A 16,410-nucleotide genomic window follows, 5' to 3' on the forward strand; every position below is an offset into this window, starting at 1 on the left:
AAAATATTTCAAATAAACAAAGATGAATAATAACTAAACACTAACAAACAGAGGCCAGATGCAGCAATGTGAAGGGTTTAGTGTTGGTTATTAGCTCAAATCAGTGATGCAAGTTGATTTCATGGTGACGATGCCTGTCTGTGTCCAAGAGGTCTGATCCCTGCTTTTCCGAGGCTAATAAAGATCAGCCTGTGAATCTGTCACCTGGCTGCATTGGTGAGCTAATCTCCCCAGGAACCTTGGGAAACTTAAGAATGACTGAAGCAAGCTCGCTGTGCTAACAAGATTTGGGAAAGCTGCTGGTGAGTGGAGGTCACATGCCCTTTTCTCTTCAAGGTTCAAAGATGCCAGAACGTTCCTGTCTGGCCGATCAGGTCACCTGTTCTGATCCTCGACAGACACCCTGGCGACATGCTGAACCCTTAGCCCCCACCTTAAAGTTATTATGCGTATTTATTTATACATTCATCCTCACTCGTTTCTTTTGATTTTGTCCATTCATCATTTTCATTTTTATTCTTCAGTTAATTCCAGACATATTTTTCTTCTTTTTCTTTTCACTACACAACCTCTGTAAAAGTTTTTTTTAACTCCTATTAGCGTATTTTGCATGTGTTTTTTTGGTAATAATATTCCAGCTTCTTCTTTTCTTTCCTTTTCTTTATCACTGCATGACCTATCAATTTAATATTACATACAGTATACTTTAATATTATTATTATCCATCGCTATCAGTAAAAAGTGCACATTTAAACACAAGAAGTCAACTAACTTTTTACGACAAATATATCAGTATCATTGTATTATTATTTTTAAATTATTATAATTGTATTTTTTCTTTTTTTCTTTTTTTTCATAGTTCTTTTTATTGATTTCACATTCACATTAACAACATATTCAAACCCTCTTCATCCCCTACCCCTGCTGTCACTCAAAACAAAAACAAAAACAAAAGTAAGAGTACAAAAGTACCCGGAGTAAAAAAATAAAAATAAATAAATAAATAAATAAAGTTCAGTACAAGGCACTTAAAACAAAGTAATTGAAAACTGAAACATAATGTAGACGCAGCATGACAAGGCCATATTTAGGTACATATCTAGAGCTCTTGCTGCACTTCTGTAGAAGATTGGTCAAAAAAAGTCAAAAAAGGTCTCCACACTTTAAAAAACTTGTTTTCAGAGCCCCGTAATGTATATCTTATTTTCTCGGGCTTCAGGTATTTTTTTCTATTTTAAGTGTAATTATAAACATATGATAAACATTGTGCACCGTGACAAATATGTCAGTATCATATTATTTTATATCATTACTACATACTTGCCAACCTTGAGACCTCCGATTTCGGGAGGTGGGGCGTGGTCGGGGTGAGGGCGTGGTTGGGGGCGTGGTTAAGAGGGGAGGAGTATATTTACAGCTAGAATTCACCAAGTATATATAAGAAATACTTGACTTTCAGTGAATTCTAGCTATATATATATATATATATATATATATATATATATATATATATATATATATATATATATATATATATATATAAATAAGAGAAATACTTGAATTTCAGTGTTCACTTATTTACACATATACACACACATAACACCCATCTACTCATTGTTGAGTTAAGGGTTGAATTGTCCATCTTTGTTCTATTCTCTGTCACTATTGTTCTAACCATGCTGAACACCCTCTCTGATGATGCATTCTGCTTCGTCTCCTTGTTGTGTGCGCAGTTGTGCACTGCACTCTCTAAAAGCCGTAGATGTTATTGTCACATATGCATGTACAGTAGATGGCAGTATTGTCCTGTTTAAGAGTGTCACAACATTGCTGTTTACGGCAGACGAACTGCTTTACGGTAGACGAAAACGTGACTGCTGCTGTTGTGTGTTATTGCCGCGCTGGGAGGACGTTAATGAAACTGCCTAACAATAAACCCACATAAGAAACCAAGAACTCGCCCTCGATCATTCTACAGTTATAATGTGATTGGGCAGGCACGCTGTTTATATTGTGGGAAAGCGGACGTGAAAACAGGCTGTCGACACGTCACTCCGGTCCGCATGTAGCTGGAGGGGGCGTGGACTCCAGCTCCGCCTGAATTTCGGGAGATTTTCGGGAGAAAATTTGTCCCGGGAGGTTTTCGGGAGAGGTGCTGAATTTCGGGAGTCTCCCGGAAAATCAGGGAGGGTTGCCAAGTATGCATTACTATTTTATTAAGTGTCATCATATATTAAACATTGTAAATAAATGATCAGTGACAAATATATTAGTATTATTATGTTATCATTTTTAATATATTGCATTTAGTTTCAACCTATAATGAACATTGCGAATAAATGATAAGTGACAAATATAATTTGTAGAGATGTCCGATAATATCGGCCGATAAATGCTTTAATATGTAATATCGGTAATTATTGGTATGGTTTTTTTTAATTATTGTATCGGTTTTTTTGTTGTTGTTTTTTTAAATTTTTTTTTATTAAATCAACATAAAAAACACAAGATACACTTACAATTAGTGCACCAACCCAAAAAACCTCCCTCCCCCATTCACACTCATTCACACAAAAGGGTTGTTTCTTTCTGTTATTAATATTCTGGTTCCTACATTATATATCAATATATATCAATACAGTCTGCAAGGGATACAGTCCGTAAGCACACATGATAGTGCGTGCTGCTGGTCCACTAATAGTACTAACCTTTAACAGTTAATTTGACTCATTTTCATTACTTACTAGTTTCTATGTAACTGTTTTTATATTGTTTTACTTTCTTTTTTATTGAAGAAAATGTTTTTAATTTATTTACCTAATTTTATTTTATTAATTTAAAAAAACAAAAAACTTGGTTGTCCAAATTAGGCCTAATAATGTGTTAATTGCACGACTGTATGTATCAGTATCGGTTGATATCGGTATCGGTAATTCAAGAGTTGGACAATATCGGAATATCGGATATCGGCAAAAAGCCATTATTGGACATCCCTAATAATTTGTATCGTCATATTAATAATGTTATATTATTATTACTATATTATGTTTAAACACATATTGTGAATGAATGATCAATGACAAATATACCGGTATCATTATATCATTGTTTATTATTGTTAATATTATGAGTGTCAACATGGTGAATGAATGATCAGTGACAAATATGTCAATATCATCATGTTATATGTACATTATCATTACTAATATAACAAGTATCAACATTTGTTAAACATTTTGATTGAATGATTTATAAATATATCAATATCATATTATTATCTTTACGTCAATATCATTATTATATTAAGTGTCAACACATATTAAACATTGTGAATGATTGGTCTGCACTATGAAGAAAAGGCAGAATTAGATAAGTTCTGCTTCTTTCTACTTTTGGACATTTTGAATTGTATAAATGTGATCATGTGCTAAAAGAAAAACTAAAACAATTAAAAATATAATCATATGATGTTCCAAAACCGGTAAAAAAACCATTACTGTGATGTCTGTCATGATATGTCCCTCACCGTCCATGGCTGAGTCCTCATGAGGGTTCACCTAATTCACATTCTTGCTTCCCTTACGGCAGGTTAATAGATGGGTCATGTGATGTGAGAACAGATACACTAAATTGCCACAACTATTTGGCCAGCCATCCAAATGATGAGAATCAGGTGTCCTAATCACTTGGCCCAGTCACAGGTGTATAAAATCAAGCACTTGGGCATGTAGACTATTTCTACAAACATTTGTGAAAGTATGGGCCGCTCTCAGTGATTTCCAGCGTGGAACTGTCATAGGATGCTACCTGTGCAACGAATCCAGTCGTGAAATTTTCTCGCTCTTAAATATTCCGAAGTTAACTTTATTATAAGAAAAGTGAAGAGTTTGGGAACAACAGCAACTCAGCCACCAAGTGGTAGGCCATGTAAACTGACAGAGAGGGGTCAGCGGATGCTGAAGCGCATAGTGCAAAGACTTTCTGCAGTCAGTTGCTACGGAGCTCCAAACTTCATGTGACCTTCCAATTAGCCCACGTACAATAGGCAGAGAGTTTTATGGAATGGGTTTCCATGGCCGAGCAGCTGCATCTAAGCCATACATCACCAAGTCCAATGCAAAGCGTCGGATAAAGTGGAGTAAAGCACGTCGCCACTGGACTCTAGAGCAGTGGAGACGCCTTCTCTGGAGTGATGAATCACGCTTTTCTAATCTGATGGACCAGTCTGGGTTTGGAGGTTGCCAGGAGAACCCTACATTTCGGACTGCATTGTGCCGAGTGTGAAATTTGGTGGAGGAGGAATTATGGTGAGGGTTTTTTTTTCAGGAGTTGGGCTTGGCCCCTTAGTTCCAGTGAAAGGAACTTTGAATGCTCCAGGATACCAAAACATTTTGGACAATTCCATGGGATGGCACTTCAAGTTCATATGTGAGTAAAGGCAGGTGGCCAAATACTTTTGGCAATATAGTGTATGTCAATGACCCTGGACTTTAGTAAGTAAGTACATTTTATTCATAAAGCGCTTTTCACAGATTAAATCACAAAGCGCTGTACAAAACAAAGGTGAATTACAACAACAATTCCATCAAAACAACAGGGCCAACATGACAAAAAGGATAAAAAGTGGATTAAAAATGATGACTTTACCTGGAAATGATTTGCATCTGGACTTTAATACATGTATGATGTAAGCCATTAACCACTTAGGCTTCGAGGGGACTAGATATCCTGTTCAAACCTTAAAGTTGAAATTACTTTTTTCTTGGCCACTTCAACCATTGAAGTTGTATTTATGACAAAGATTGTGGTTTGAGAAAATACTGACATTATCCCTGGTCCATTTGGCTCTTGTCAGAGTTTTAACGAGATGTACCTTTTCTCCTATCTCTGTGTTTATTTGTAATTTTATAAAAAGTTCTATGCACCACTCTGGACACACGGTATTATTACGGTTCCTCACATGCATTTTGGCAGCCTCTATCTGTCTATTTGTCTATAACAGTGATTCTTAAACTGTGGTACGTATACCACTAGTGGTACGCCAAATATTCACTTCATTAAAAGTACTGTTTTATTTTCCTATAGTCAAACACAATGTTACTGTTCAAACTGTGTGAAATGTTACAGTGGTCAATATTAAATATGAATGATGAATAAAACCTCTGACTTGTTTTTAATGAATACCTAGCCCTACTACACTACTGTATTTGAATGTTGATCATTATGGTGGTACTTGGGGAGCCAGGTTTTTTCTGATGTACTTGGTGAAAAAAGTTTGAGAACCAATGATCTATGAGACTGATGCATGAATGTGTACTTCATATCAGTATTACATATTAGTACCGTATTTTTCGGACTATAAGTCGCAGTTTTTTTCATAGTTTGGCCGGGTTAGCGACTTATACTCAGGAGCGACTTATGTGTGAAATTATTAACACATTACCGTAAAATATCAAATAATATTATTTATCTCATTCACGTAAGAGACTAGACATATAAGATTTCATGGGATTTAGCGATTAGGAGTGACAGATTGTTTGGTAAACGTATAGCATGTTCTATATGTTATAGTTATTTGAATGTCTCTTACCATAATATGTTACGTTAACATACCAGGCACGTTCTCAGTTGGTTATTTATGCCTCATATAATGTACACTTATTCAGCCTGTTGTTCACTATTCTTTATTTATTTTAAATTGCCTTTCAAATGTCTATTCTTGGTGTTGGGTTTTATCAAATAAATATCCCCAAAAAATGCGACTTATACTCCAGTGCGACTTATATAGGTTTTTTTTCGTTCTTTATTATGCATTTTCGGCAGGTGCGATTTATACTCCAGTGCGACTTATACTCCGAAAAATACGGTAGTTCATTTGTGAGTCATTTACTTAACTTTTTCAGGGTCAGGCTGGAGCCTACCCCAGTTTCCTGGTTTTGGGTTCAAATTCAAAGTTGACAAAAATGTATGGTGTTCCTAAAGGTCTGGAAAACAAAGGTTTGAATCATTCAGCATTAGATACCATTTCCGTATTCAAGGATTCAAGTTGAGATGTATTTATCAAAAGTCAAACATGTTCCCAGTGGAGTCCTGGTTTTGGTGAAGTAGCGCTTGAAGGCATCATCAATTAGGGTCCAGTAAGGGTAGGGATGGGTGCAGAATTCTGTACTTTTATAGGTACCAACCGAAATCGGTCTGTATTAGTAATTACTAATTCACGTAAAATGAGTCGGATTGATTGATTAAGGATGGAAAAGAACAGAAAGGCTACTTTTCAAAATGCGCTAGCTCAATGCTATTTTACATTGTATTTGCCACAGCCAGTTTGCATTAGCGATTTTACATGGCTATGTCAACACTTTCAAATTTGGTACGGAAAACTACAACAAAGATGCATGTTACAATCCAACAGCTGCTGTGTAATAAATATAGCACAAGACAAGACTGGTACATTCAACTTAATTGCAAAGACTACTTCCTGACTATGGCAACACGACATAGTCAATACGCTACTGCCATCAAACGTCTTGGAATTGCAACTGCATGAAAAGTCCATCCATTTAGTACCGCTTGTCCCTCTCGAGGCCGCGGGGATTGCTGGAGCCTATCTCAGCTGCATCGGGCGGAAGGCGGGGTACACCCTGGACAAGTCGCCACTTCATCGCAGGGCCAACACAGATAGACAGACAACATTCACACTCACATTCACACACTAGGGCCAATTTAGTGTTGCCAATCAACCTATCCCGGTGGACTAGTGCCGCCCTAGTGGCTCTCTGGAGCATTTTTTAAAAATGATTGAAAAGGGAAAAAGATGGGGGAAAATACTTTTGTTTTAGTATGTTTTTTGTTTGAGGACAAACATGACACAAACCTTCCCAATTGTTAGAAAGCCCACTGTGTAATATGTGTGTGTGTATGCTTCACTGATGACAGTATTTGGTGAATATCGTTTTGTCCTACTAATTTTGGCAGTTCTTGAACTCACCATAGTGTGGACAGTTTGTTCACATGTAAAATCTTCCACTCCTTCTTTGTCTCATTTTGTCCACCAAAAGTTTTATGCTGTGTGTGAATGCACAAAGGTGAGCTTTGTTGATGTTACTGACTTGTTGGAGTGCTAATCAGGCGTATTTGGTCAGTGCATGACTGCAAGCTAATATATGCTATCATGCTATTTAGGCTAGCTGTATGTACATATTGCATCATTATGCCTCATTTGTAGGTATATTTGAGCTCATTTACTTTTATCCTCTTTGCATATAATTTAGTTTCGCATTTCTCATGACACATTATCTGTATGTAATGTTGGCTGCATTTCAGATAGTTGTTTGTGTGCCATGTTGTTCCAGACCACAGCAAACATTACCCAACTTGCCAAAGATTGTAATAAATGTATTAAAAAAAGACAGCCTCCCGTTTCCTTTAACTTGGACACACACATCAATACCTTTGGCCATTAAAAGCCAATAATTTCCAGGAGTTATCTTATCTTCTGAGTAGCCTCTGATTTGTTGAATTGTTGTAAAAATGTGTAGAATAAATATTAAATTTCAACATTTCTGTCAACAAAGATGTGCTTCAGCCTGCAACACATAGTCATTTTGATAGTAGGCTATTATAGCTAATATAGACACATCATGTGTTGCCTTCATTATAACACTTATATACGGCTTTTCATTTTTGCGGCTCCAGACATATTTGTTTTTTGTATTTTTGGTCCAATATGGCTCTTTTAACGTTTTGGGTTGCCGACCCCTGACCTATCCCCAGGTGCATGTCTTTAGAGGTGTGAGGAAGCCGAAGTACCTGGAGGGAACCCAAACAGTCACGGGGAGAACATGCAAAGTCTATTATATAGTATATTATACAGTACTTGCAAATGAGACACAGAAGTGTAAGAAAACGAGATAACAACTGGTCACAACCCAATATTCTAAACTTTTTTTTTTCTTTTTTTTTCAAACAACCTGCTCAGTGGCCTTGTGGTTAGAGTGTCCGCCCTGAGATCGGTAGGTCATGAGTTCAAACCCCGGCCGAGTCATACCAAAGACTATACAAATGGGACCCATTACCTCACTGCTTGGCACTCAGCATCAAGGGTTGGATTTGGTGATTAAATCACCAAAATGATTCCCGAGCACGGCCACCACTGCTGCTCACTGCTCCCCTCACCTCCCAGGGGGTGAACAAGGGGATGGGTCAAATGCAGAGGACAAATTTCACAATCATTGGTACTTTAACTTTAACTTAAATGTATTAACCTATTTGAACACACACAAACCATTGGTATCGGTACTGTATTGATTCAAATGTGAAAGATACCCATCCCTCATCGAGGGGTGGGCCACAATGCAAATGTTGGCATTGTTCAGATGTACTCTAAAACAGTGGTTCTCAAATGGGGGTAAGCGTACCCCTGGGGGTACTTGAAGGTATGCCAAGGGGTACGTGAGATTTTTTTTAAATATTCTAAAAATAGCAACAATTCAAAAATCCTTTATGAATATAAATAAAAACCTATCTTTTTTTCCAAATAGTTCAAGAAAGACCACTACAAATGAGCAATATTTTGCACTGTTATACAATTTAATAAATCAGAAACTGATGACATAGTGCTGTATTTTACTTCTTTATCTCTTTTTTTCAACCAAAAATGCTTTGCTCTGATTAGGGGGTACTTGAATTAAAAAACTGTTCACAGGGGGTACATCACTGAAAAAAGGTTGAGAACCACTGCTTTTTCAGTGATGTTCACAGGGGGTACATCACTGAAAAAAGGTTGAGAACCACTGCTTTAGAGCAGTGGTTCTCAACCTTTTTTCAGTGATGTACCCCCTGTGAATTTTTTTTAATTCAAGTACCCCCTAATCAGAGCAAAGCATCAATGCAAATCATTGAATTGTTGCATTGTTGCATTGTAATGAATGGAATAGCCTACTTGATTTGATGTTCAGTTTATGAACTTACATTCATATTTTGTTGAAGTATTATTCAATAAATATATTTATAAAGGATTTTTGAATTGTTGCTATTTTTAGAATATTTAAAAAAAATCTCACGTACCCCTTGGTATACCTTCAAGTACCCCCAGGGGTACGCGTACCCCCATTTGAGAACCACTGCTCTAAAGGGCCAGTATTGCCAATATAGTGATACCAATACTTTTTCGAGATCAATAATGATTTTTGTGAGTTTTACTTTTATTTTTGACCGTGAATAAAATCAGAATAAAACTTATTTATAAACAATTGAACAATATAAGACTATGTAAAATTATCACCAGCGGTATTCCCTTTTATTTACTTGCAATTGTTTGAGGGGAAAAAGGTAATCAAAAGCAAAAACTACATTTATATAATTTAACTTAACCTAGAGCCTTACAATGTATTCCCTAATTGTACACAATACACATCAGTATTTATATCAACAATGCAACAATATTAACAACACAACAAACGCCACACATATTTGTGAAAGGAACATAGCACAGACCTGAAAAAATATTGGTCTCAGTTAGTATGGCTCTAATACCGATACACTTGATATCGACACAGTAGATATTCGTATCCCTCCCTACAGAGTCACCACGCTGTTGTTAGCCGACATATTTGATACTTCAGGACGGTTAGTGGGGACCACCTCCCACCGACAACATGGCTGGACGTGTGTAGCCGGTGTGTCCCACGGAGACTCAGACATGGAGGAGTTGGCCAGAGAGAGCATCAGCCTGCTGGCTTCAGCCTCAGCCAAGCCCCGGGTGGAGGTGGCCGGGCCCCGGCTGGGCTCCATGGGGGCCATCTTCATCATGCTGAAGTCTGCACTGGGCGCAGGACTGCTCAACTTCCCGTGGGCCTTCGAGAGAGCCGGGGGCATCCACAGCGCATTGACCGTGGAGCTGGTAGGAAACTCCTCTATACTCTTTATTTCTTTATCCTTTTCTGAAAGGACTAATCTCAAACTTTATTCAATATTGTTGTGTTTTTGCTGAGTAACCGTTTTCACAACCACTGTAAGAAAATGTCACCTGTCACTCATTTGTAATTAAATATCTCACAATCACCGTTAAGTCATCTTAAGATCGAACACAACACACTGTTGTGTCCTCATTTTAGCTCAGGGGCCACACGGAGGAAATTCTATTCCCAAATTGGCCGAACTTGTGAAATCATGGCATGATAACTTCAAAATAAAGACAACTCCTGATTGTTGTTCTTTGTTTTACTTTGGCCGAAAATAGAAAGAGCACATTCTGAAAAAGCTCAAATCACAAACAATTCTCCCGACAAAACACTTTAAATTCTGAGGAAAAAATGTGCGCGGTTTGAAAGACACAATGAACTTCAACTTTGTCTCAGTGTATCTCCAAAGTAGTGACGTCCGGTGAGGTTCATGGCTGGTCAGATTTACAAACATATGAACCCTAAAGAGTATCTTATTCACCATTTGATTGGCAGCAGTTAACGGGTTATGTTTAAAAGCTCATACCAGCATTCTTCCCTGCTTGGTACTCAGCATCAAGGGTTGGAATTGGGGGTTAAATCACCAAAAATTATTCCCGGGCGCGGCGCCGCTGCTGCCCACTGCTCTCCTCACCTCCCAGGGGGTGATCAAGGGGATGGGTCAAATGCAGAGGACACATTTCATTACACCTAGTGTGTGTGTGTGTGACAATCATTGGTACTTTAACTTAACTTTAACTTTACACATACGAACTGTAGCACACAAAAAAGCACATTTAATAAAAAAAAACGTTATTATGGTAAATGATAATGATAAATGGGTTGTACTTGTATAGCGCTTTTCTACCTTCAAGGTACTCAAAGCGCTTTGACACTACTTCCACATTTACCCATTCACACACACATTCACACACTGATGGAGGGAGCTGCCATGCAAGGCGCTAACCAGCACCCATCAGGAGCAAGGGTGAAGTGTCTTGCTCAGGACACAACGGACATGACGAGGTTGGTACTAGGTGGGGATTGAACCAGGGACCCTCGGGTCGCGCACGGCCATTCTTCCACTGCGCCACGCTCTTACCTTTACTTATAAATGAAGTCCATGCGCCACTGTTGTGCTGGATTAATGCACCCCCTGACGGGAGTGTTATATCAACTAAAGCCCTCACTTAAACTTTCCACGTGCAAGATTGAATCTATTTAAAAAAGTGTAACCGAGGGTTTATAAATGTCGCCTATACTGTATGAAACTACAAAATAACAAACACGGAGGCTCCAGTTTACACGAGGACCACTTTATTTACCTTCTTTCAAAAACCTCCGCTCCACTCCGTGTCATCACTTCCGCTCTTAGCGCCTTCAAAATAAGAGCTCAAGGCATATACTGTATTTCAGCGCATAACAGGAACTTAACATCACAAAGAGGAAAGCCCATAAAAATAGGTTACAAAAGTTATTTAATAAGAAGCCAAATAGTGCAAAAACAATAATGTTCGTGTTGGAGGAGTTGTGAATTAGGTACACCTGCAGTCTGCAGGTGTACCTAATGTTGTGGCCTTGCAGTCATTCACAACTCCTCCAACACGAACATCAATGTTTTTGCACTTTTTGGCTTCTTATGAAATAACTTTTTTAAATAGATTCAATCTTGCACGTGGAAAGTTTAAGTGTGGGCTTTAGTTGATATAACACTCACGTCAGAGGTTGCATTCTACGCCGGGGGTGCAGGAGGCGGGATTACTGTGAGTCAGCACAAGAAATACGTTACACACATACAGTTGTTGACAAAATACACTGTACATTATATACCTCAGCTAACTAAACTATGGAAATGTATAATATAGTTCATATAGCAATACGGTCTCACTGCACAGCAGGCCAGCAGTTAGCCGAGTCCGCAATCCATGTTGAGGCACAACTGAGTGACGTGCCTCAACTGGCTGCTGATCACCGCACCGTCTCTTCTCAGTATTTGAACGGCAAATGTGAAAATTCAGCGATTTTAAATAAAAATAATCTAAAACTGGTGAAGTTAAATGGAAAATAACTTTATAGTATAATCACTGGATACATATAACAATTTAATAAAAAAAACATTATTTTTAAATTTTTTTTCTTTCCATGATGGCAGGTGAGGCCCTGCCTCACCTGCCTCTAGTGACTGCACGTCACTGCTACAAAGCCATTACAAATTAAGTCCCAGCCTATCTGGGATTGAAGAAAATAAATCATAAATAGATACAAATGGAGGAGTTCAAGTACCTCGGAGTCTTGTTCACGAGTGAGGGAAGAGTGGATCGTGAGATCGACAGGCAGATCGGTGCGGTGTCTTCAGTAATGCGGACGCTGTATCGATCCGTTGTGGTAAAGAAGGAGCTGAGCCGGAAGGCAAAGCTCTCAATTTACCGGTCGATCTACGTTCCCTTCCTCACCTATGGTCATGAGCTTTGGGTTATGACCGAAAGGACAAGATCACGGGTACAAGCGGCCGAAATGAGTTTCCTCCGCCGGGTGGCGTGGCTCTCCTTAGAGATAGGGTGAGAAGCTCTGTCATCCGGGAGGAGCTCAAAGTAAAGCCGCTGCTCCTCCACATGGAGAGGAGCCAGATGAGGTGGTTCGGGCATCTGGTCAGGATGCCACCCGAACGCCTCCCTAGGGAGGTGTTTTAGGGCACGTCCAACCGGTAGGAGGCCACGGGGAAGACCCAGGACACGTTGGGAAGACTATCTCTCCCGGCTGGCCTGGGAACGCCTCGGGATCCCCCGGGAGGAGCTGGACGAAGTGGCTGGGGAGAGGGAAGTCTGGGCTTCCCTGCTTAGGCTGCTGCCCCCGCGACCCGACCTCGGATAAGCGGAAGAAGATGGATGGATGGATGGATGTCTAGTTATCAAATAACTCATTTGTCATGTCCACGTATTAATTCTGTGCTAACTCAACAACCTATACAACTGGAGGTAGAAACTAGAGGTGAGGAATATAATACATTTTTGGATGCATCGCAGTTCGGACATTGACAATTAGAAAATCAATTAGTAAATTTCAAAAATTGATAATTGATTTGTTTATTGTAAATAAAGTAATGCAGACAGCTCTAAACTTTGGCTGACTGCAGCGAGCCTCTCACGAGTGATTCGACCAGCTCCTTAATTATGGTCCAATTATGGTCCCACCCCCCCTCCATATCCCACACCCCGGATTGTAAATAATGTAAATAATTCAATGTATATACCCTGATGATTATCTTGTGTGATGACTTTATTATGATGTTAGTATATATTTGATAGTATATATCTGTATCATGAATCAATTTAAGTGGACCCCGACTTAAACAAGTTAAAAAACGTATTTGGGTGTTACCATTTAGTGGTCAATTGTACGGAATCTACTAATAAAAGTTTCAATCAATCAATCAATCAACAACATAGCTGTAAAGCTGGCTTCACCTAAGGAAGGCACATGTGACATACACAGAGCCTAACCAGGCAGATTTGAATTGTTGTTTTGGGCAGGAGACGGGATCTTTGATCCAAGACACAACTTACATTTAACTAAAATGTTCTTTTCTTTGTGCTCGACAAAACAAAAGAAGTGAGAATATCTCATACTTGCCAACCCTCCCGAATTTCAGTGCCTCTCCCTGGGACAACCATTCTCCAAATTTCTCCTGATTTCCAGCCGGACTTAAGGCACGCCCCCTCCCGGTCCGTGCGGATCTGAGTGGGGACAGCCTGTCGTCACGTCCGCTTGGCCAACCAAAAAGTAACCACAGAACACTATACCGTATAGTCGTATAGTGTTCTGTGGTTACTTTTTGGTTGGCCAACGGTTTACGTTGTATTGCACACCCCCCTCCCCTCCCCTCCCCACACCCAGACACACACACACACACACACACACACACACACACACACACACACACACACACACACACACACACACACACACACACAGAGCGCAGAGGAAGAATCAGAAGCATGTCTCTGCTTCGCTGCAATAAAACACACTCAGATCCTCAGTTTCTAGCCGATACTACATAAAAAATAACGTAAAATAACACAGTAACGCATCATGTAGTAACGGTAACTGAGTTACTGAATATAAAAAATAACGCGTTAGATTACTAGTTACCGCCGAAACTAACGGCGTTACTTTGTAACGCGTTAGTCCCAACACTGGTCGTGAGATACGGTCTGGTGTGCCGTGGGAGATGATCTAATTTCACCTATTTGCGTTAAAAAATATTTTTTGCAAACCAGTAATTATAGTCTGCAAATGATGTGTTGTTGTTGAGTGTTGGTGCTGTCTAGAGCTCGGCAGAGTAACCGTGTAATACTCTTCCATATCAGTAGGTGGCAGCCGGTAGTTAATTGCTTTGTAAATGTCGGAAACAGCGGGAGGCAGTGTGCAGGTAAAAAGGTGTCTTATGCTTAAACCAAAAATAAACAAAAGGTGAGTGCCCCTAAGAAAAGTCATTGAAAGCTTACGGAAGGCTATGCAGAACGAAACTAAAACTGAACTGGCTACAAAGTAAACAAAAGCAGAATGCTGGACGACAGCAAAGACTTACTGTGGAGCAAAAATGGCGTCCACAATGTACATCCGAACATGACATGACAATCAACAATGTCCCCACAAAGAAGGATGAAAACAACTGAAATATTCTTGATTGCTAAAACAAAGTAGATGCGGGAAATATCGCTCAAAGGAAGACATGAAACTGCTACAGGAAAATACAAAAAAAAGAGAAAAAGCCACCAAAATAGGAGCGCAAGACAAGAACTAAAACACTACACACAGGAAAACAGCAAAAAAGTCAAAATAAGTCAGGGCGTGATGTGACAGGTGGTGACAGTACACCTACTTTGAGACAAGAGCTATAGTGATGCATGCTTGGTTATGCTTTAAAGTCATATCCAACAATTGCGACAATTACTTTTTACTGTAAACCGAGTTTATGATTTCTGCTGGTGGTGTGCCTCCGGATTTTTTCAATGCAAAAAATGTGCCTTGCCTCAAAAAAGGTTGAAAAACACTGATTTAGTGAAACAAAAGAAATGTAAAACTCCATCAATATACGTAAATTAAAGATGCATCAACAACCGATTTAAAATCGAATCGTAACTCCTTAATAGTAATCATAATCAAATCGTGAGGGGGCCAAAGATTCCCACTTCGAGTACAAACTGTTGAAGAGGGTTGAGTTACACTCTGCATGAACTTTTCTCATTTTTGAAAGACATTTTGGGGCAATGAGGGTGCCAATGCGTTCGAAGCAGAAGACGTAAAACGGCAGGTTTTACGTTTAATTTGGGTCGAGGGGGAGGAGCCCCAGCCATGCGATACCATAAATGTATGCGCTTTACTGTGTACCTCTTGCTTGGCCCAATAAACTGTTTGCTTGCCTAACAGAATTGTTATTGCGACACCCGGTGGACACATTTAGATCAGCAGTTTTTTTCATTAAACAATTTCAGTACATTTTTATACTTAGCAACCTCAACACGCGGGCTACATAAAACCTGTTTGCGGGCCTGATCTGGCTCTCGGACGTATGTTTGACACCATTGCTGTATATGCTCACAAAGCAGCGAGTGGACCATTTTCTTGCATTTCAGGGCGAGCAAAATGTTTAAAATGCCGCACATTATAAGTGTCCGTCATCTTCGACTGTAATATTTTTCCACTCAGGTCTCCCTTGTGTTCCTGGTCAGTGGTCTGATCATCCTGGGCTACGCGTCCTCCATAAGTGGTCAGTGCACCTACCAGGCGGTGGTGAAGGAGGTGTGCGGCCCATCCATCGGTCAGCTATGTGAGATCTGCTTCGTTTTTAACCTTTTTATGATCTCTGTGGCCTTCCTTGTCATAGTGGATGACCAGCTGGAGAAATGTGAGTAAAAGAGTTTGTTTTTTTCAGTGCAGTCAAACGACTACATTTGTAAATGTGATAAATCACACTTTTGCATTTTTATTAATTGTGATTATTCGCACTAATTTAATTCTGTGCATAATTTAAATTAACTTTTAAAAGACATGCACCTGGGGTTAGGTTGATTGGCTACACTAAATTGTCAGTAGTGTGTGAATGTTGTCTATCTGTGTTGGCCCTGTGATGAGGTGACAACTTGTCCAGGGTGTACCCCGCCTACCGCCCGAATGCAGCTGAGATAGGCTCCAGCACCCCCCGAGATTCCGAAAGGGACAAGCGGTAGAAAACAGATGGATGGAAGACCCAATATTTTGACACAAATGCAGTTTTCTGTCATATGGGAAAATGTATTAAATGTTTTATTTGAATGCACATCATTTATTTGCTCAGAATTAGCTACCGTATGAGTTTATTTTGAAATAAAATTTGCCTGCAAGCACACCAGTCATTGCACTACTGATGTGTGCATTGACCTGATCACTGACCGTAAAGCAACCTGCTCCGCCTTTCAGGTAACCATCC

At 39.4% G+C, this 16,410-nt stretch overlaps 1 protein-coding gene across 5 annotated transcripts in view; it reads left to right on the forward strand.

Moving 5' to 3' along the window:
• Positions 1–9,593: 9,593 nt before the first annotated feature.
• slc38a8a (solute carrier family 38 member 8a) overlaps positions 9,594–16,410 on the forward strand; it is a 124,885-nt gene continuing 118,068 nt past the window's right edge. For 4 of the 5 annotated variants that reach the window (XM_061969865.2, XM_061969864.2, XM_061969867.2 and 1 more), the window contains exons 1-2: positions 9,594–9,901; positions 15,651–15,849. In XM_061969865.2, the coding sequence (XP_061825849.1) occupies positions 9,701–9,901; positions 15,651–15,849 (400 nt within the window). In that variant the 5' untranslated portion in view covers positions 9,594–9,700. The remainder of the gene's footprint in view (positions 9,902–15,650; positions 15,850–16,410) is intronic. The other variant, XM_061969866.2, reaches the window with a different exon arrangement.

Source organism: Nerophis lumbriciformis, linkage group LG10, assembly GCF_033978685.3.
Source record: "Nerophis lumbriciformis linkage group LG10, RoL_Nlum_v2.1, whole genome shotgun sequence".
Taxonomy (NCBI): Eukaryota; Metazoa; Chordata; class Actinopteri; order Syngnathiformes; family Syngnathidae; genus Nerophis; species Nerophis lumbriciformis.